The 20,239-nt window shown below is 37.3% G+C and overlaps 1 protein-coding gene across 2 annotated transcripts in view; it reads left to right on the top strand.

Annotated features, from left to right (window-relative positions):
- SPAG9 (sperm associated antigen 9) overlaps positions 1 to 20,239 on the top strand; it is a 63,398-nt gene that overhangs the window by 26,340 nt on the left and 16,819 nt on the right. For both annotated transcript variants that reach the window (XM_068413064.1, XM_068413063.1), the window contains exons 4-17: positions 90 to 184; positions 5,023 to 5,176; positions 9,167 to 9,377; positions 9,883 to 9,982; positions 11,112 to 11,233; positions 14,337 to 14,394; positions 14,963 to 15,115; positions 15,203 to 15,254; positions 15,664 to 15,794; positions 17,053 to 17,109; positions 17,973 to 18,146; positions 18,838 to 18,967; positions 19,235 to 19,327; positions 19,579 to 19,746. In XM_068413064.1, the coding sequence (XP_068269165.1) occupies positions 90 to 184; positions 5,023 to 5,176; positions 9,167 to 9,377; positions 9,883 to 9,982; positions 11,112 to 11,233; positions 14,337 to 14,394; positions 14,963 to 15,115; positions 15,203 to 15,254; positions 15,664 to 15,794; positions 17,053 to 17,109; positions 17,973 to 18,146; positions 18,838 to 18,967; positions 19,235 to 19,327; positions 19,579 to 19,746 (1,698 nt within the window). The remainder of the gene's footprint in view (positions 1 to 89; positions 185 to 5,022; positions 5,177 to 9,166; positions 9,378 to 9,882; positions 9,983 to 11,111; positions 11,234 to 14,336; positions 14,395 to 14,962; positions 15,116 to 15,202; positions 15,255 to 15,663; positions 15,795 to 17,052; positions 17,110 to 17,972; positions 18,147 to 18,837; positions 18,968 to 19,234; positions 19,328 to 19,578; positions 19,747 to 20,239) is intronic.

Here is a 20,239-nt window from a genome sequence, read left to right as displayed (position 1 = left end):
ATTATATTTTATTGGCCAAGAATTATGCAGTTGTTTTAAAGTAAATGGTATTAAATATTTCTTGCTGTTTCTCTTGTAATTTTAAACAGATGATTCACAATTATATGGAGCACTTGGAAAGAACCAAACTTCATCAGCTAACAGGGGGTGATCAGCTAGAATCCACAACACACAGTAGAATTAGGTAAGCTATTTATTACGCTCTCGCCCTGAAATGAAAGAAAAAAAATCCATTCATTTGTGTTTGCAAGACTTTGTTCTTTAATCCTACAACAACAGTTTGGCTGAATCAGAAAGATTTGTTGTGTGATTGGAATGCGGTAAGAGAATAGTGTAGAAATCAGTAGAAAGAGGCTTTTGCTGTTGTACTGCTAAACGTTGAGATATACTTTGTGCATTAGCCTTAAACAATTTCAGCTTTTTTGAGTGTTTGCATTCGGGCAGGCAGGGAAAAATGTGAGCAGCTGTCCCAAAATAATTGATATCTTGCCATGGCTTTGGGTGCAGGTTGATGAAGGTGCGTATCGTGGTGCCCATTTGTTTTAAGGGCTTGATGTGAATATATTATGCAGATTTCAAAGCTTTCTAGCCTATGAACTCCGCGTGGAAGGAGGGGAGAATAACTCCAGGGCTGGCTGTGTCTCTGCGTTGCTGCATAGATGCTGCGAGGAGCCCGGCGGCTGCCGGCGCGAGGGGGAGGAGAGCGGTGATGTCATTGCTCTGGAGCTGCTGCAGAAGAGTGGAAAGCTGCTGCTGATGGCATTGTTTTTGTGGCAGCGGCTGAATGACAGACTTTGCCTACAAAGATACACCCTCGGCCCCTGCGTAGCCTTCTTGGTTCCGGCGTTTCACCATGCCAGCACAGCGCCATGAATCCTGGATGCATGCTGCTATTTGTGTTTGGCTTCGTTGGCGGGGCGGTGGTCATTAATTCAGCTATCTTGGTGTCTCTCTCTGTTTTGCTGCTTGTGCACTTTTCTATTTCTACTGGTGTGCCAGCTCTGACGCAGAACCTACCAAGGATACTCAGGTACTCTGACCTACTGAACCTTGGCTTCATGTGCTCTTTCTTTTTCTCTGCTTTCTGTTTTCTTTTCAAACAGAAAGAGCAAGGATAAATTAGAGACGTAAATTACGTATAAATACCAAATTCTTTTGTAAACATAATATTGGAATGGGCTATGATATACTTTTTATGCACTCAAATGTCATTGCCGTTTATTTAAGCAAGTACAAGGTCAGTTTATATATCTTTCTTTTTTTTAGAAAGCTATTACATTGGTTTATTGTAACCTGCAAAAAAGCTGTGATGATAATGTCATGGATAAAGCTCATGTTCAGTGTACTGGCAGGTACTTGGCTGATCTTAAGTAGCCATAAATGTATGCCATCTGAGGCCTTGTACTATTAAATCTCACTTTTTTAAATCAAAGGAATTATGTAAGATCAGTTAATTGATGATCTGCTCAAAACCACAGTAATTAGTTGATCACATTATTTTAAAAAAATCTGATTATTGGTTGGTGGGAAAAGAAAATCTTTCATTATTTAAGCATTAAAGCTCTTAAAGCCTATTCACTATTGTTCAGCCAAATGTTATCCTCTCCTCTTTTTTCTGTACTTGTATGGCAAGCTGCCAACTCTGTCTGTCCCCCCTCAAGTTATGTTCTGTTTGTCCTGGTTGCCTGGAGCAGTAGCAGAGATGCTGTAGGATATTGTGACTAAACGTAATCTCAGCATGTTTTAGTACTATAATTACAAATGGAAACCAGCAGGAAAAGTTTTAAAATGTAGCTTTCTGACCTGAAAACTTGACATACTTTAGCTGTGGTTGTAAATTTAGTAGTAAACTTTATTTAAAAAGGGAAAAATGCTGGTAAATAGTGTTCTCTGAAAGAGCTCTGTGACTTTCTCTCCTTAATACGTGGTGCATGTAGGCTTTCTGTGGTAGTACACTTTTAACTTGGGTCTCTGAGCACACAAGGGTTGTTACAAAGGTTTAAAGCCAATCAATAGATAAAAGAAATACCAGTTATTAATAACTGATAATAAATGTATGAATATTTAAATAAAAAGGAATAAAATAAATTTGAAGTGTAAATCTCTGTAGACTGATCTAGTTAGTAAGGCTGTGCTTGTTTAAAAGGGGAGAAAGAAACCAAACCCAAAACAAATAACCCCCAACACTAAAAAAAAAACACAAAAAACAAAACAAAACCAAAGAAAAATACTGAACTTCATGTTCAATAACTTCTTTTAGATTTTTTTATATTTAAGGGATCAGATGGTTTAAGAAATAGGGTTGTTTTTTTTTTATAATCTGTTTTTGCTCCCATGGAGACTATTTAATAGGTTTGAGGGGTTTTGGGAAGCTGTGCTTTTTCCTACCCTTAGTAATTTGTTTTAGGAATTGGAACTCAGTTCCTCAGTCTTTCATTCATTTTAAAAAAGATAAAAATATAGGATGAAGGAATCTAATTGTAGAAGAATTGCTTCTATTTTTTTAACACTAGTCGGGTTTTAGAGCAAAGCATCTGGTTGCTTATCCTAAAGGTTCCTATAAATGCTTCAATACATCACTTCAGAATATTAGTTCAGGCTTTTAAAACACGTGCCTGCCTTCTGCTCACTGTCGTATTTTCAGGTTTTTCTTGGACATTGCGGGGGTAGGAGGGGTTCTTTGCTTTCCGGTCAGAGGCCAGTGAAAGAAGTTGAATCAGATAATTTATTTTAATGCAGACACGCGTATAATAGCCGTCATTTCCAAAGTAGGCGCCCTTTTCAGCCTTCATTTACTGTGTAGTCTTGTGATGTGCATGAACTCTCTTTTAGCACATCAAAACGGGTTCATTATAAAATTTATTTAAAACTATTCTGCAAAAAAAGCAAATGTGAGTTGAGAACTCTTTTTTGGTACCCGTTTTGTTTCAATGCTCTCTTCTGAAGACTGCAGAGAAGATAAGCTTTGTGGCATATCCTGCAAGTAAGCAAATCTCTGCTCTGAACCCTTGCTCCGGGAGGCGTTTTCCAACGCGAAGGGCCCTTCACAATGCGACCTTTATCGCTGGTTTGCTTTCCCACTGAAGGGCAGCTTTTTTCCTTTTTTTTTTTTTTTTATTGCTGGACTTCTTAACCAATGAAATGGTTTCAGTCTGTCTTTTACCATCATGTAAGCTTCCGTGGTGTGCCTTTTGTTCCTCACGCACATTAGAGTTGTGGGAAATCTAAAGAAAAGCAGAACCTGGTACAATAGCGGGAATCCTTGGCATTAAATTCTCTTTAGTTCTGTGGCTATTTTTCATGAAGCCTTTTCAGCACAGTTAGTTTGCAGATGCTGGAACAACATCTGATGCTTTTTATTTTGTAACCCTGACTGATTTTGCTTTACTCGCTTTGCTGCCTGCTTTGCTCTGCTAAACTACTTCCAAATTAACAGTGTAACTTGGAATAATATTTATGAAAGGCCAAGATACATGCAACGCGAGAATTAGTTGCAAAGATTTTTGTGACAGGGAGCATCTTTGTACACCTGTACTGGAAAGGTTCATGCCAATTAAAATTGCTTGCTGTTTGAACATTGTTTTTTTTTTTGTGATGTAAAATTTACCAAAAGGAGTTTACTGCTTATACAATCCCTTCTTGACTACCTTTTGTTCTAAGTAAACAAACAAATAACAAAAAACAAAATTTATAAAACTGCTTAGCTTTTCCTTTTGCTTTTCAACATTCCCTTTAAGCTTTAAGAGCTTTAATGCTTAAATAATTTTCATATGCAGATACTAATTCTGCACATAATTCTGCCTGGGTTATGTTTCATTTGTGAAAAGCCCTGCAAAAGAAAGTATATGTGGTTGTGATTTGGCTGCTTATAATGCTAAAATGTGAGATCTCTCAAATCTTTGTCTGGATTGTCTCTGCAGGGTTACTTACAGGCAATGCTTTCTCAAGAAGCATAATTTTCTGCCATTACTTGTGCACACTCTTATCTTCTGTCTTTAGTATATTTGAAGCTGTGCTAGTTGATTGCTGTCCTTTTTTCTGTGTTTCATTGTTCTGACTGAACAAATACTTTGCTTTATCTCAATTCTATGCCTGGCTGATATTTTTCCTTTTCAGGGCTGGCTGTAGCATCCTGTGAATTGCATTCTACACAATGTTTTTGTCTCTTGCTAGCAGGAAGAATTAATCTTTTTGTTCACTGATCACATTACTGACAGCAAGATTGACTTGGGGATTTTTTTTTTTTATGCAAAGCTTTGGAATTTCCACATGTTGTTTGCCATAGAGAAGTGATAAAGACAGCAGAGATGGTGAAGAGTTGGGGTGAAGTCATTTGCCTTACTGCCACAAACTTTCATGCAGCGTTAGGGTGAAGTAGAGTGTAGAACTGATCTTGGTTAAAACTATGCAGTTCTTGGTTGGGCTACTTTTAACACTGGTAATTCCTTGACCTAGGTTGGCTTTTTTTCAGTTATACAAATCCGTGTAATTCCTGTGATCTTCAGAAGAAAAATACCATAAATTTTGAGAAGAGTTGAACTTTAAGCTGATTATTTACAACTTTTGCAAATATTTCAGCTAATGATTTAGGTGTTGGCTGTTGAAGTTATGTGGTACTGTATTTTGTAAAAAAAAAAAAAAAAAAAGTGCAAAATGGTATTTTTAATAGTGGCTGCTGAAAACTGTAATTTAGTCTGAAATAAGGAAACATTTTCATCTTACACTCCCGTTTGTGTTCCATTTCTGTAAAACTTGTTTACTATAGATTAGCTACAGTGCAATCAATAACTGCTATCTAAAGCCATGGAATAGACTATTTGCAATCAAATAATGTGAAATGAGGAATTATTAGGTGCTGTAATACAAACTGGGTATGCTACATTGTATGTTTAATAGAGCATAGTGTATGAATGTTTGAACCTATATTTTTTTACTGCTTCCCTGCTGATTCCAGAGGCGTGCAGGAAAATAAATTGTGTGACATCTGAAATGGCTGATGAAACCTGTCTCTCTTTCAAACAGAAAGGAGCGTCCGATATCACTGGGCATCTTCCCATTACCTCCGGGAGATGCACTACTTACGCCTGAAGCTCAGAGAGAAGCCGGGGAAACGCCTGGGTCAGAGCACTGGAAATTCCATGAGCTGAGCCAGCCACGGTCCCACACAAGCCTGAAGGTGAGCACGCGGCTCGGCTGAGTTGTGTGTTAAGAGAAACTCCCATAAACAGATTATAGATCATTAGCGGGGAGAAAAAGCAAATTAAAGGGGAGGAGGGAAAACCCTAAATCCTCTTTGTGTAAGCCAAGTATGTTGCTTACTCAAATGAGTTTTGAGGGAACTTAATTACTGGAAGAAATGAAGTTTGGGTTGCATTTTTTGAATGAGTGGTAATACAGGCTAGTTCTCTTACTCACAGGAGTGGGTTTTAGGACCCTTTCCAAAGGTCAGTCACTTGTTCTTTACCCATTAGATATGTAACTAGATAGTGTAAACAGGTCTGCTGGTTTAATATCCTTTTAGAAGGAACACTTTGATTACTACACAGGCAGTACTCTCAACGCAGCCTCTGCCTACTGCCAGGCATGTAGCATAGGTATACCGCAGAGTTGAGAATGACCTAACTTTCCTGAATTAGCCTGTGATTTTGATTTCCCTTACATGTAGCTTGGCTACAATTCCTGCAATTGTTCTGTGTTCCAACAGTGAGAGTGGCATAGAACAAGGTGCAGAAATGGAAAAATGGGGGAGTGGTGTTGGGGTGTGATGAATCTGGCAGTCGGGACTGGGGTGCACTAACAGCACAGCAGGAGGAGGGATGTGCAGGGTGAAGAACTGCAGGGTGAAGATCTCCAGAATGTGTAAAGCCTCCCTGTATCTTTGTGTTGATGAGGTTTTTCTGGAAGACTATGGATGTACTGTTATTTCTGAAAAGGCATACAACTGAGGGGAATTTCCTCCTAAGTCAACTTAATACCTAGCAGGGGAATATTAAACTGATAAGAATTAAAAAACTATCCAGACACAACTGGAACCCAGACTTTTTTTTTTCCTAGAGGACATATGGAGATAATGGAAAGTGTAAGTAATGGTTAATTATAAACATATCAAAGTGACAATAGGAGTTTGGATCTAAAAATGTATCACTTAAACTCTTGGCTATGACCATTTTTGGATCTTAAATTTGCCCTATTCTCTTTGTCCAATGTCAATTAACATCAATAAATTGACAGACTTTAGGAGAGCTGACTGAGATACAACTTAAAAGAGTAAGTGGAGATGACGTATAAAGGGAAGACTCTGATCCCATCCTGTCCCCTCAGAAAAATATATTGGTTACTATATATTGTCAAAATAGGCTTCTTGGTATGGTTCTTCGAAAAATAATGTGCTGCTGAAAGAGAACTTACAAAACAGCATAGACTGTAATTTTTCAACCCTAGTTAGTCAGAATAAGTTCCTTAGGTCCAAAGCAGCATTTTTGCTCTTTAGCTGTGAGTGTAAAGTTCACACAAAAGTGAACATGTTGAATAACACGATATATTGAAGTCATAACCAGAATTTGAAACTTTTTTTCTCTAATACTGTTATTTCCTCTGAATACTTTTAACATCAATTACAAGGCACAAGATTCTACTGCTTTGTCATCTGTCTTCCATTCATGCATGAGCATTTCATTAATGGTCAGTGTTTCCTCAAAGTGTCACAAAGAGTAGGTGTCAGGGAGAAACGTAGACAGAAAAGACTGGGTATTCTGTAGCTTGTACAGCAGTGACATTGCTGGGTATCCTTGTAAGACAGCATACCATTATGTACCATTTGTTCTTATTTCCGCAAAGCATTGCAGATGAGCTACTACTGCTTCAGATCTAATTGTGTAAATTTTAAACTAATTTTTCTTTTTTCAGGAAAAATCTTTTGGCAACGTTGCCAAAGAAGTCGAATTTGCTAAGTCAACAGAGCGCTGATTTTCAAATGCTTAGGCTTTGAGATATTTTGATTAATTCATTGTCTCTTAATGGAATTGCATTTCATTTTCATTAGTTCTAGAACAAACATTCATGATAGTTTAATCAGTACAGTTTCCAAGAGTTAGCTAAAAAAATGCAGTATATAATGAAGTCAGAAATATAAAATAGATGGGATTATTTGAAATTCCTTTAAGGAAAGGACCATTCTTTTGCACTATCAAGCTGTTTTTCTCGAGCTTTGTGTGTGAAAGTCAGTGATCGGTCTGTGCTGCATCAGTTAGTGGATGCTTTTGGAATACAAAGATGTAGAAATGTTTGAACAGAGCCAGCAGCTCTGTCAAGGTTTTATTCCCTGTTTGTGTGAACTCCGGATTCCCTTGGTAAGGGGTACTATTTCCTCCCTTCTGTATCTGCTTGCTGAAGTATGAATCATTATCCAGTGGCTGAACTTCACCAAGTCAAAAGGCAATTGGCTAAATTGTGTAGCTTTTATTTTCTTTTAAATGGACACAACATCTCATATAACACTTTATGTTGGTTTTGTTGCCTTGTATAACCATGGGTAAGTGTACATGTTTTATTCCTTTAGAGGCGTATGTTAGTTGACTATATTTCTGAATAATTATCAGAATAAGAATATTAATAATTGGTTATTTTGGAATTTACTAAAAAAGGGTGAAAACTGGAAGTAATTGATAGGCAGGTCTTGAAAGTGCTGGATTTTGTTTCTAGGGCTTGCAAATTCAGTGTGGGGATGTCACTGTAGGATGTAAGCTTCACATTTATGCTGATTTACATAAATGTGTGTTTTCCTCCCTGTCCCCACAAATGAAAATCTTACCTTTCCAGGAAGTTCCAAAAGTAAAAATTTAGAAATTACAGTTCTTCGTAATCTTACACTAAGTACAAATGAGAGAATGTGTGTCTATATGCAAGTCTCTCTTTTGTTTTTAAATAACCTTAAAATTCAGTTTCACTCCCTTCTCAAAAAGGGATGCTAGCAGTACGATGAATTCGTGCTTCACAAAATCTAAACTTGCTTCGTTCTTGACAAGTTTAGGTTTCCTGAGCTAACGGATACATTCTCTTTTAAATGTCACAGGCTTGTCTAGCAGCCTTGCTTTTCTGATTCCCAAACAAATCCCCAAGAGAACTTTTCTCAAAACTTACCATCCTGCCTTCATTTTGCACATACCAGCCTCAGTGTTTCATCTTGATTCTTCCCGAGGAGATTCCTCTAATGCCGTAAGGTAGAAAATACTGGCCTTAACAGACCAGTCTGTTTTCATATCTGCAGTGAGCTCTTGTTCACTGTTAGGTGCTGTTTAAGTCATATTTAAGATGTCCAGATGCTGGTATGGCTCAGGTCATGAATGAGGAGTGAAATGTGAACGAAAGAAGACAAGGTCCCAAAAAGGGCTATTGGTGTTATCAGGTAGTAGCCCCTGATTATAGCAAACACAGTCTAGCCTGCCCTCGAGCACAGTGCCTGGTGCAGCCCTGGCTGAGTAATGATCATCAACTTGAGTCCAGCAGCTGGATTAATAGCCATGCTTGTGGTTCTTCATACAGTGTCGCTGTCATGTAAACTGTTGCCAGGAATCAGCTTCTAAGAAGGAACTGTTTACTGATGCTCTGTAGTTGATCTGAAATGTAACCAGACAAGTAGTCACTGCAGTTCAACGTCTCGTTCCCAATGTCATCCAGGGTTTACAGTTCAGGCTGGAAAGTGCGTAAAACAGTTTAAGTGCTTTCAAATACTATACTTCTATATCAGTTAATTCCATGTTCTGCATCAGTGCTTCAATGTCTGCTTTTTAAGAAGATGTTTTAAGATATCATGCCTATTTTGAGCAATTAAAAATTTTATAACAGCTTTGGGAAGATTCAGCAGTTCATTGTGCAGCTAGAAGGATTATTAATACGGGAATGCTGCCTGTTGTCTGGAAGACTTAACAGAAAAGGACCCTAAAGTTGTGGCTATAATTATCAACTGAGATCAAACATTAGTATCAAAAATAAGGGCATGTTTTATGTAGCTATAACCTCCTTAACGGATGTGAAACAGCTATAGTCTAAAGATGAATTTGACAGTACTGGCTTAAAGTATTCTTTCCATTCTTTAGTTTATATGCCTAACTCTTCTAATAATACTGTAATTTGTGCTAATTTTTTTAATGGTAACATTCAATTTTAGGATGAGCTCTCTGATGTTAGCCAAGCAGGCTCAAAATCTACTACTCCAGCATCCACAGCTGCTTCAGATGTACCTGTACTGCCTGCTGAAACTCCTCAAAAGGAAGATGTTGAAGGGCTTGCAAAGGACACAGATACGCCGAATGAGAACCTGGACGTAAGCAAGAATATAGAAGTACAGGTAGCTCAGGAGACAAGAAATGTGTCCACTGGTGAGCTGCTTTAACTTTCTATTATATGATTACTATGGACCTCATATTTAATCTGTTATGAAATATCTGATTGTGCCACAAATGAGATGGTTTTTTTACTCAGTATTTTTACGAGTACAGAATATTGGTAAGAGATACAAGTCTGTTTATTGGTGGCTTTAGTCCTTATTTTTCTAGAATCAGAATTTATGACATTTACTTGTAAACAGTAGAAGTGGCACTTATCTAGACACAAAAAGTCATGAGATGATAGACATCTGCTTGGTTTCGATTGCAGAAATAGTGGGAAATAACCACTGTTGGATGACAAATTCAGGAGAGACTTAGACATTCCAGTGTCTGCACTAGAGTATCTAAAATCCATAGGTCTTCTCATTTAATTACCTTGATAAGTCTTTAAACAGAAGTCTAACTTGGTGATCGATTAATAACAACTACATATAGATAATGTCATATGTCACAGTGATTGTTGTTTTATGGAGACATACCACTTGCTTTTCCGTAGGTGGAAATGAAAATGAAGAAAAATCTGAAGTTCAGGCAATCATTGAATCAACTCCAGAGTTGGATATGGATAAAGATCTCAGTGGATATAAGGGTTCCAGGTAAGTTGTGTGTTGTGATGTGAGTAGGAAGACCAGTTTTGGAAGGTACCAGACTTTGGTTTTGAACTTGTGACTTGTTTAGAAATTTTACCAGACTAAGATCACGTGTTATATCTCCTACTTCAGTGACCTTACTTCCCCAAATTCCTCAGGACTTTTAAAGCGCAACAGCAGTTCTTCATTCTGTTGCTATACCTGATGAATGTTCAGGGTACTTCATATTACAGCAGACTTAAGAATGCTTACATATTCTTTCCGTATTTCAAGCAAAGGGTCTGTACCAAGAGGTCTTTTCTCCCTAGATCAAGGTTTCAAGGTACTAGCAGTTTCCAAGCTGGGCTCTTGTGCTTTCACGCATGTCTTTAAAATCTGGATTTATGACTGACTTTGCAAATGTTACAGCATTTATTTATCAGATTCTGATGGTGGAATCCCAGTGTTGGCAGAATGCTTTTGCCTGAGTCTGCCTCCTTGCAGGCTTTTGCTTGTGAAGGATCACATTTCTTTCAAAAGCACTAAAGCTCAACAAAAACCAAACAAGTGCTGGTTTAGTAGCGAGGGGAGTGCCTGATCATCTAGGCAAGGCCTGAACAATTTAGGATCTAGCCACAAGTCCTTCAAATATGTTATGTGTCTGTGTGTTTCATTCTTGTGATGAGATGGAAAAAATGACCTTGTATAGTGAATGTTAATGGCATAAGCTCTTTGTGTGAAAGCAGCTTCCTTTCTAGCCAGAGGAATATTTTGATCTCTGTTTTGTTCTCTTGTGTTCTTCTTATATTAAATGACTTCCAGTTTGGCTGAGCTGTCTGTTCTTTAAGCATTTGGGCTGACTAAGTTCTGACAGGGCTGAATTTCTATATGCCAAAACTTGCTATGCTTTAATTTATTAAAATCCTGACCAGCTCAAAATCAGCAGCTACCTCAAGTTTGGATCTTGATGCCAAAGTAGTATTTGAAAATAGAATCTAGGACTCTAAGCCAACTGAAAGCTGCTGAAAATTTTACTTCTGTTTTTTTTTTTTTTTGGGGGGTAATGAACTACTGGTAAAACCATGGAGAAACCTTTCTTCAATGTGGGAATGTTTTCTTTCTGCTTTTTTATGTCTTGTTTTAATTCTTTGAATAGCACCCCTACCAAAGGCATAGAGAACAAAGCATTTGACCGTAATACAGAGTCACTCTTTGAAGAGCTGTCATCTGCTGGTTCTGGCCTAATTGGAGATGTGGATGAAGGTGCAGATTTACTGGGTAAGAAAGGTTATTTTAAGAGGAATTTTCCTTGTTAGTGGAGTGCTTAATTATCCTTGCTGCATTTACTGTTAGGATTCATTTGCATTAAAATCTTTTGCGTAGCATCCTAAGGTGGTCATTGGAATGCAGAAAAAAGGTGTTTATTCTTTCTTTCAATATAATGATATCAGCCTTAATCTTTTGGGTCACTTCTTAAGCTATTCTCTATTTCAGGTTTCCATATATGTTCTCTGGCACAAGGATTTTTATGTCAAGCAAGGATTTTTATCTCAAGCTAGTTTACAGTAGTTTAATTCAGGTTGTGCCAAATCTGTAATGGCCTGGCTTTATCACCTCTCTGTGGAATTTAGCTTGTAAGAGAGAATTGCAGCAGAAAGCAATGGTGGTAATCTGAGAATCAAACCATTAATTGGAAGGGGAAGGGGAACCCACATTTCTAGTAGCTTGCTGCTACTTGTGTGCTGACTGAACAAAATGTAAGTTCTGAGAACATGAGTTGATCAGGAGCAAAAAGGGTGTTAAAAGAAGGATCTTTCTATAAACAACATAACAAGGTATCTTTAGCCATATCAGTGTTCAGGCCTCATTTTGAAATAATGAGCGCTGGTACTATGGAATGTATAAAACGCAGATGCAACTCTTGTATGTTTTAGGAATGGGTTGTATACAGAAAATCAGCAGTTTGCTTCTGTCACCTGATCCAGCAAAAATACAGATTGTTAGTAGTATCATGTAGAACTGTTGTGTGTGCAGTCTGGATTTCTGGTTGTTCAGTGTTCCACCAGAAACTTATTTTACATCAAGTAGGTGCCATTTCTGCAAAGTATTACTCATGAGGAGTAATGGGCCTATGTCTGAGAGATGTTTTTTCTTTGTTGTCACACTTCGCTGCTTTGAAGCCTGAGCAGTGAGGACCACCACTTCCTTGCTGGAACATACTTCATCCAAACTTCTTGCACTATGTTGTCATAGGGACAACTAATGACACATTCTGCCTGCAGAAATACAGATACTGGAGAAGTATTAACATATAGCAACTTCTACCCCTTAGCTACATGATAAATTGTTTAAAGAAATCAAATTACCATCAGGAGTTCCTGATAATAGATGCTTTGTTTTCCATGGGCAAAAATAACATACTTTTTAGTATAACATATGAAAAGTTTGTCACTGACTTCATTACCATTTTCCGTAAAACTACTGCTAGAAACACCAGTGTGTGCAAAATGAACACATTGTTATAACTATGTTTGTTATGCAGAATATATTGCTCTAGAAGTTTTACTATATAATCATCATTTCACTTTGAGCACAACCATAGTCCAAACTACTCTGTGTTACTTAAAAGCCACATCTGCATCCAGGATAGTCAGTGTGTTTCAAGCATTTGCATCTGTTCTAAGTGAGCATTAAACTTTAGTCTGGCGTCCTGTAAAAGTAGTTAATTGGGATTCTCTAATCTGTTTTCTCTTGGGCTGCATACCCAGGGGAATATTCTGGTGTGTATGCTTCTTTTTTAAAAAAAAAAAATTCTTTGAAATCTGTTGCTTCTACAGTTAGGCGTTCTTGGCTGCTGCTCTCATAAAATACATTCTCTGCATTTTTTCCCTGCTTGGTAACTTTTTTTTTTTGCCTTTGCATTCTTGGCTTTCTAGTTTTTGTTCTTGCATTATAAAGGATCCTGAAACCTGTTAGAAGTGATCCTAGATACTTTTATCTGTGAATGCTGAAAACATTTAAAAAGCAATAGCCACTGGAATAAAACCTCTTGATGACTGTAGTGTAGAGGATTTCTCCAGATATTGGTAAAGTAACAATAGCTGATCTAAGTTCCTTCACTGTTAAATGTCATTTACTTTTAATCCAAAACCCAGAGAGAGAAGTTCCAAAAGAAGGAACTTGGATTTGCATGTCTATTTTTAGATACTTTTTTTATTGTTATCCAAATATCTCTTACATCTTCTGTTACCAAAGTTGCTTAGAAGATTGTGTTCATGGAGTATTTTAAAAGGCCTCCACCATTAAGACACCTTTTTCGTTTGTTGTGTTAATCTTGAGTTAGCATAATTTCTGCCATTATCAGTGTGGTAATTATTTTGCTGTGCAAGATGTAAAATAATTATTTTCTGCCTGAAAGTTTATCTTTTTAAAAACTTTCAAATCATATTATTCTAGGCATGCAAACATTAGGGTGAGAAGTTAATTTCCAGAAATTTAAATAGTATTGGAGTAGTTACATGAAGAGTTAAGTTCACTTTTTTCCATAGTAGCATATTCATTTCAAACTCTTGCTGAAGGGCTTAGCATTTCTTCCAAGTACTGTACTTCTAAATTATTTCACAGAAAATGAGATAGACTTTTATTAAGTTACCCATTTTTATAAGAGGTCTAACCAATAGAAATGGTTGTGACAAACTTAACTTTTTAAACATCTGTCTGTCGTATAAATCCTGCTTCTAATCGCATCACATTCCACTTCAAATTTTTGGTGGTGGCTTTGTTTTAATTCACTCTTACTTCATAAGTCTATTTTATTGCTCTTCACTCATACTACACCTTACATGAAATGTTTCTTGTTCTTGTTTTTGCTCTACATGGAATGCATGGGCTTTAAAGACCATAATTTCTTTGGTAAGGTATCATTTGCTCTGGGGAGATCTGCAGGGCTTTCGCAATCTGAGCTTTATAATTCAGCATGTCTTGTGTCTATAACTGATATACTTTTGTATCTAACATGGTATAAAAGACAGTTGAGCATTTTAAACTTAACTTTTTGTGGACTAATACTTCCCCAGTGATGCCATGTTTGGTTTTCGACTTAGTAATGTAACCTCTTCAAAATGTATAGAATAGGTGGAGGTAGCACTAGCCTGTGGTTAGCCAGGGTTGCCTTTAGGCTTTAACTGAAGGCAGACTGGGAAGAAGGTGGAGGGGAAAGCTAATTGTAGAAGGTAGGTCCTGAACCTTCAGATAGCTCGCAGTTTTTCTGACAAGTTTGTCATACTTAAAATGCAGCAGGTTTTAGACAATGGCAAAATATAGGTGTTGTGAAAACATCTATTTTATCTGCTAATTTCATTCATTTGTTTCCTTTGGAAAGGAATGGGTCGCGAGGTTGAAAACCTTATTTTGGAAAACACTCAGCTGTTGGAGACAAAGTAAGTGAGAATGTGTATGTAAAAAATACCGCTGGTGACTGTTGTTTTGTTGTAACTTCAATATCTTCATACACAGGAAGTTGAAATTATACAAATGTGTTTTCAGTCCTAAGAGTAGTGATGGTGTAAGTATTTTGAGTTTGTAGGTATATTTGGCTAAATACATAGCTTAGTTGCTATTCTTCTAGAAATTAAGGACCTTAGAAGCAAAAGCTGCTTTTATCCTTGTAAGGCTGCAAGAAATGCAGTGCTATGTCCTAGTGAGATCATCCCCTGCCTTTTCTGTTAGAAACACAGCTGTAACTGCAGAAGCTTATCCATTGGAGCACTGTTGAGGAATTCAAACTCTAAGCAAACTGTTCTGATTTATCAGTACTTTTTTTCTAATAGAGAGGTGTGAATGTGTTTGAGGATTTGAGATATAGGGGAAGAGGGTTTGACTTGTTTTAGAAAGCTGTATCTTTTTACAGCAGCTCTATGTAAGAAATCTGTAGAGTAAAATCAGGCTGAAGCTAAACCATGAGACCATAGTTGTCCTTGTAATGGTGTATTTTAAATATTTGTGTAGAAATGCGCTGAATGTGGTGAAGAATGATTTGATAGCAAAGGTGGATGAATTGACTTGTGAGAAGGATGTACTACAAGGTGAATTAGAAGCTGTAAAACAAGCAAAACAAAAGCTTGAAGAGAAGAACAAGGAACTGGAAGAAGAGCTGAGAAAGTAAGTTTAATTCCATGGTTGTGAAAAAGAAAGGGGAAAAAACCCCACTGTGGTATCTAATGCAGCTATTTTTTATTCTGTATTTAGAGCTCGTGCAGAAGCAGAGGAAGCAAGACAGAAAGCTAAAGAGGATGATGATGTAGGTGTATGTGTGTGTGTTTTTGTATGTATAATCCACAATGGCACATTAGAAGCTCACGTGTTTAGTGAGTGCTACTGCACTTTACTGCTCAATAGGTAGTGGTAAACTTCCTCCATGTATAGAAAAGATAGAAGATCTAAAGAGCACCATATCTAGTTTTCTTTCTTTCCTCTCTGCCTATTAGTGTCACATTCGTTTTGAAGAACTGTTTTTTATTCAGATTATACTACATACAAAGGATGGGAGGAGAGGAAGGTAAAATTGAGTTAGTTTTACAAAGCCCCAAATGATTTGGAATATGGAATCATGCCCTAAACTGACTCTTACCAGAAGGCAGAGGCTGACTCTGTGAGGGCCCTGCTGTGCTCCTTTGTTCATCCTGTGTTTGCCTTTTTTGTGTGTTCAGAGTGATGTCCCCACCGCTCAGCGGAAGCGTTTTACTCGTGTTGAAATGGCCCGTGTTCTGATGGAAAGAAATCAGTATAAAGAGAGGTTGATGGAGCTTCAGGAAGCTGTTCGATGGACTGAGATGATAAGGTAAAAGGCTCTTCTAAAATCTTTGATAGAGCTCCTTGGATTTTACAAGCTTTTGATTTTTAGCTGCAGAGTGATCTGGTCAGTAGGTTAAGGTGTGAAGCCTTAATTGCCCTTCTGCTTGCCCATGAATAACTTTGTTTTTAAGTTATGGGCATGTAACTTGTCTCGTCAATATGGGTTCTTGGTGAGACTTCAGTGCAGATGTGTTACTTCATATGATGTGAAATAAACATCCCCTGAAGAAATGTCTGTATTTTGGAACAGTTACAAAACTTGGTAATAGTAAATAACATTAATTTGGTGGGCAGGAAAAATTACTGTGTGTATGTATGCACATACCTTAAAGCAGCGGGCCCAGCTGTCAGCTGAGGTGTCAAAACAGGAATAACGCACAGTCTTCAGATTGTCATCCCCGTGCGAGGACTTGGGTTGGTCAGGAAAAAAAACGCAGTTTTAAAACTGTGCAAGGTTTGTGAAATACAAGCAGTAAAGGTGGTGATCTGGTCTAATTTGGATCCTGAATATTGAGTTGTCTGGAGGGTATGATTTTGAAAACAAAAGTATTCTGCCTCCGACTTCAGCCCAGCTCGTTTTTGTCACATCCTCCTGAGCCGCGTCCATGTCCAGAGGTAACAGGGTCACTGGGTGCCGCCTGCCGGTCAGGTACAACAATGGCATTTATTTTTTTCTATTGTCCTCAATACCTGTGAGCCATTTTGACTCTGAGTTTGTGAGACAAAAAATACATATTGCCAAGCAGACGTGGCTTGCTTTTCTATAGCTATTTTTCCTGTAGAAATCCTTTCCTATATCTGTTAATGCATCTGTGGCTTCAGGAAAAATCACTTCATCATTTATTTACTGGTGTGTTGAAGAATAAGAGGTTTTAAAATAAAAGGCAATTGTTAAAATATTAAAAAACCAGGAGGTAGAAGAATTTAAATTTTTTTGCTGCTTTCTTCTAGCTGTTTCCATTGCAAAGTGTTACATGGATTTGTCTCTTCTGTCTGAAAAGCACTCGCCAGTTGTGTTTGTGATGCAAATAAATGTGGATGATGTTTATTGTGTAACTTCAGTTCATCTAGTGAGAATTTCAATATTGTGCTCTGATCAGAAAAGAAATGGCAATGTGAAGAAACAGGCTTTGATACTTCAGATGTGTTATCCTGTTTTTTTAAATAAGAGTTACACGCTGTTCCATTCCTTTCCTTTTTTTAATTAATGCTTACTCAGTAAACTTGGAATTCATTTCTTGTAGAGCATCAAGAGAAAATCCAGCCATGCAAGAAAAGAAGAGATCAAGCATTTGGCAGTTGTAAGTATTGAAACAAAACTCACTGGCAAAAATAAATAAAAGACCCTAACCAATTAGCTGGTGCGATTTTGTATGTTAGCTAATTATCTTTTGGCAGATGAAGATGTCTTAACTGTTCTCCTCTCGTTACCTAGCATGCAGCTCAGTAAGACTGTTCTTGAAGACAAAATGCATTATAAGCTGCATCACGTGGTGCATGGCTGTGCACTTTGTGAAGTTAAATGTCAAAGTGCTGTAACTTTTTTTTTTCTAGCTGAATATGTACCAGGACTCTTGTTCTGAACCTTTTTCTGGATTCTTTTTTATGCTGAAAAGTAGAAACTTGAATACTTTGTGTGCATTGCATTTATTTTGGTTTCCTTTTCTTCTATGAAGTACAGTTTACTGATTGTTAAATTTTCCTTTCTAACTTCAGGCTCTTTAAAACAGTATTATTCACAACAAGATATTTGTCAAATAATTCTTTCAATGTTGTGGTTTGCTGATAACTACTCTGTTTTAGCCTAGAAAATGGTGGGGTTTTAGAACTGCTCTGTGCATGGACTAATATGCTTCATAAAACTGTCTTTAGGTGTGATGTTCACATGCTGATTTTGTTGGTTCCCTGTAAATGTTCATTCAAGATGAAGATCCCATTAAATTTGATAAACAAATGGGATAATTCTTGAAGAATTTTTCTTACTGACATGAGTTTCTGTGCTTAGAGAGTGTTGTTGAGTGTGTGGTGGCTGCTGGTGTGTTGGGCTCCAGTTTCTTAGTCTGACTGGCTTGAGCAGGCTAGCAGATGCAGTGTTTTGGCTGCGTAATCAAATTCGGATGTCTCTTACAAGTGTTAACTCTCATCTTTTTTTTTTTTCTTCTAGTTTTAGCAGGCTCTTCAGTTCATCTAGCAATACAGCTAAGAAACCAGAACCTCCTGTCAATGTTAAATATAATGCTCCAACCTCACATATTACTCCATCTGTCAAGAAAAGAAGCAGCACCTTATCTCAATTACCTAGTGACAAATCTAAAGCTTTTGAATTCCTCAGTGAAGAGTAAGACATTTTGGTTTTATAATACTAGATGTGCTCTATCAAGTATTTTTTCTTTTAATCCTCTGAGATAAATAACATTGCTACTAAGTGAAGTATAATGTTTTCCTGAAGTGAATGTTGATACGTGAGAAATCAACAGTAGTGCAGACTGAAATGCACAGCAGTGGATGAGTATTCTGAGCATTCTGTTTGGCAAATATCACTGCCTTTCCTAACAGTGCATTTAGGCATAGGAGGCAGCACTTGGTACACTTTTATATGCAAGTGTTGTAGCTAAGCAATAACTGTACAGATGCTATCGCTTCAAGTTCAATGGAAAAAAATAGAACAACATGAGTCAGGCTAACAAGTATCCATAATTATTCTTTTGTCTTGTGCTTCTTTTTGGCAATATATCCTTTTGGTTTACAGCTTTTAAAGCTTCTAGTTAGAGGTACATAACCCAAGTTAATTTTCTTTTAAGGATACTGACAATAGACTTCCTGGATTTGCCTGTCTTTCACTGGTCCCTTAAGAAATAGCCGACAGGAAACCTGTTGTTCTGTAGGTGATGTGTGAAAAACTAGTGATCTCTTTGGTAACACAGTGCTTCCACAGAGATCTTGTCTATTGAGTTAAATAGCAACTCCCATTACATGAAGAATTCTAAAGAGCATAAGTAACAGGTTCTTTAATAATGATTCTTCCCTAGAACTGAAGCCAGTTTAGCCTCACGCAGAGAGCAGAAAAGAGAGCAGTATCGCCAAGTGAAAGCACATGTTCAGAAGGAGGATGGTAGAGTGCAAGCATTTGGCTGGAGTCTACCTCAGAAGTACAAACAGGTACTATGCTTGTTTTCAAATGTAGTGTTAACAACTTCATGTTTTGTGAAATTTGAACAGAGTATAATTTCACAGCTTGTGTTTGAGTGATTCCAGCAATTTTTTGTTGAACTTTTCCAGTTAAAAGAGTCTTTCTAAGGAAAACCACAATGAAAAACTCTTAATTGTGTTTAACAAAGGCTGATCAACTGATTCCAAAGACTATAAACCTCTTTTAAAAGGGAAAGCTTTTCTGTTTGTTTGTTTGTCTGTTTGTTTTTTTCCTAGGTGGCAAATGGTAGCCAGGGTGACAGTAAGATGAAGAACTTGCCCGTACCTGTTTACCTGAGACCTTTAGATGAGAAGGATACCTCTATGAAGGTAGGATATTGACAGCGATGATATAGAGACTTGGACAACCTGTAGCTTGAATATTTTTATTTTAGACTCAGTTATTTTCTTTATGAAATAAAGTTGTTTCTTTTCAAAGCATAGGTGAATCGGAATTTAAGCCTCAGTAGAAACGTACATGACTCTAATCTTAATGAATTTCTTAAAATGGACTGCAGATGTATAATAATTTTCATGTTACTTAGCATATTTAACAATGAAGTATTTATTTTTCTTTCAAGCTATGGTGTGCAGTAGGGGTAAACCTATCAGGAGGGAAAACGCGAGATGGCGGGTCTGTGGTTGGTGCTAGTGTATTCTACAATGATGTGACTGGGACGGACGCAGATGGCAACAAGCAGCAAACAGGATCTCAAAGTAGCTTAGACAGACTAGACCAAGAGCTCAAGGTAAGTTCACTGTAAGGCATGTTGAATAGTTTATGAAGTTAGACATCTTTACTGTGTATATGTAGATTAATAATATATTTTGTAATTAGGTTTATTGGTAATGAGTAGATTTTTCTTCAGTAGTCCTCAACCCAAGATATTTGGGTTATTGAATCAACTACAAAAATACTGTTATTGTTTCCTGTGTGCCAGCTTGTTGGCAAATCTGAGGAGCAAATCAATTTTACATCAAAATGATGCACTGCTTATACCAGTGCTGCCTGCTTTAAAAAGCATTTGTGACAGAATTGTTCGTGTTCTGACTGCCATTTAAAAAAAGATTTTTTTTTTTTTTTAGGTGTCTGTGCCATTGTTTAAAAATGTGTTAGTCTTCATGTTTTCATGAAGCAGCAATGAATGGCATTTATATTAAAGGCATAAAAACAAAGGCTTCATTTTGAAGTGCTTTGGGACATCAGGTTAATCTGTGGCGATACTGAGTATGGTAGCTGGC

This window comes from Nyctibius grandis, chromosome 15 (genome assembly GCF_013368605.1).
Source record: "Nyctibius grandis isolate bNycGra1 chromosome 15, bNycGra1.pri, whole genome shotgun sequence".
Taxonomy (NCBI): domain Eukaryota; kingdom Metazoa; phylum Chordata; class Aves; order Nyctibiiformes; family Nyctibiidae; genus Nyctibius; species Nyctibius grandis.
This window is presented reverse-complemented; position numbering and strand designations above follow the sequence as displayed.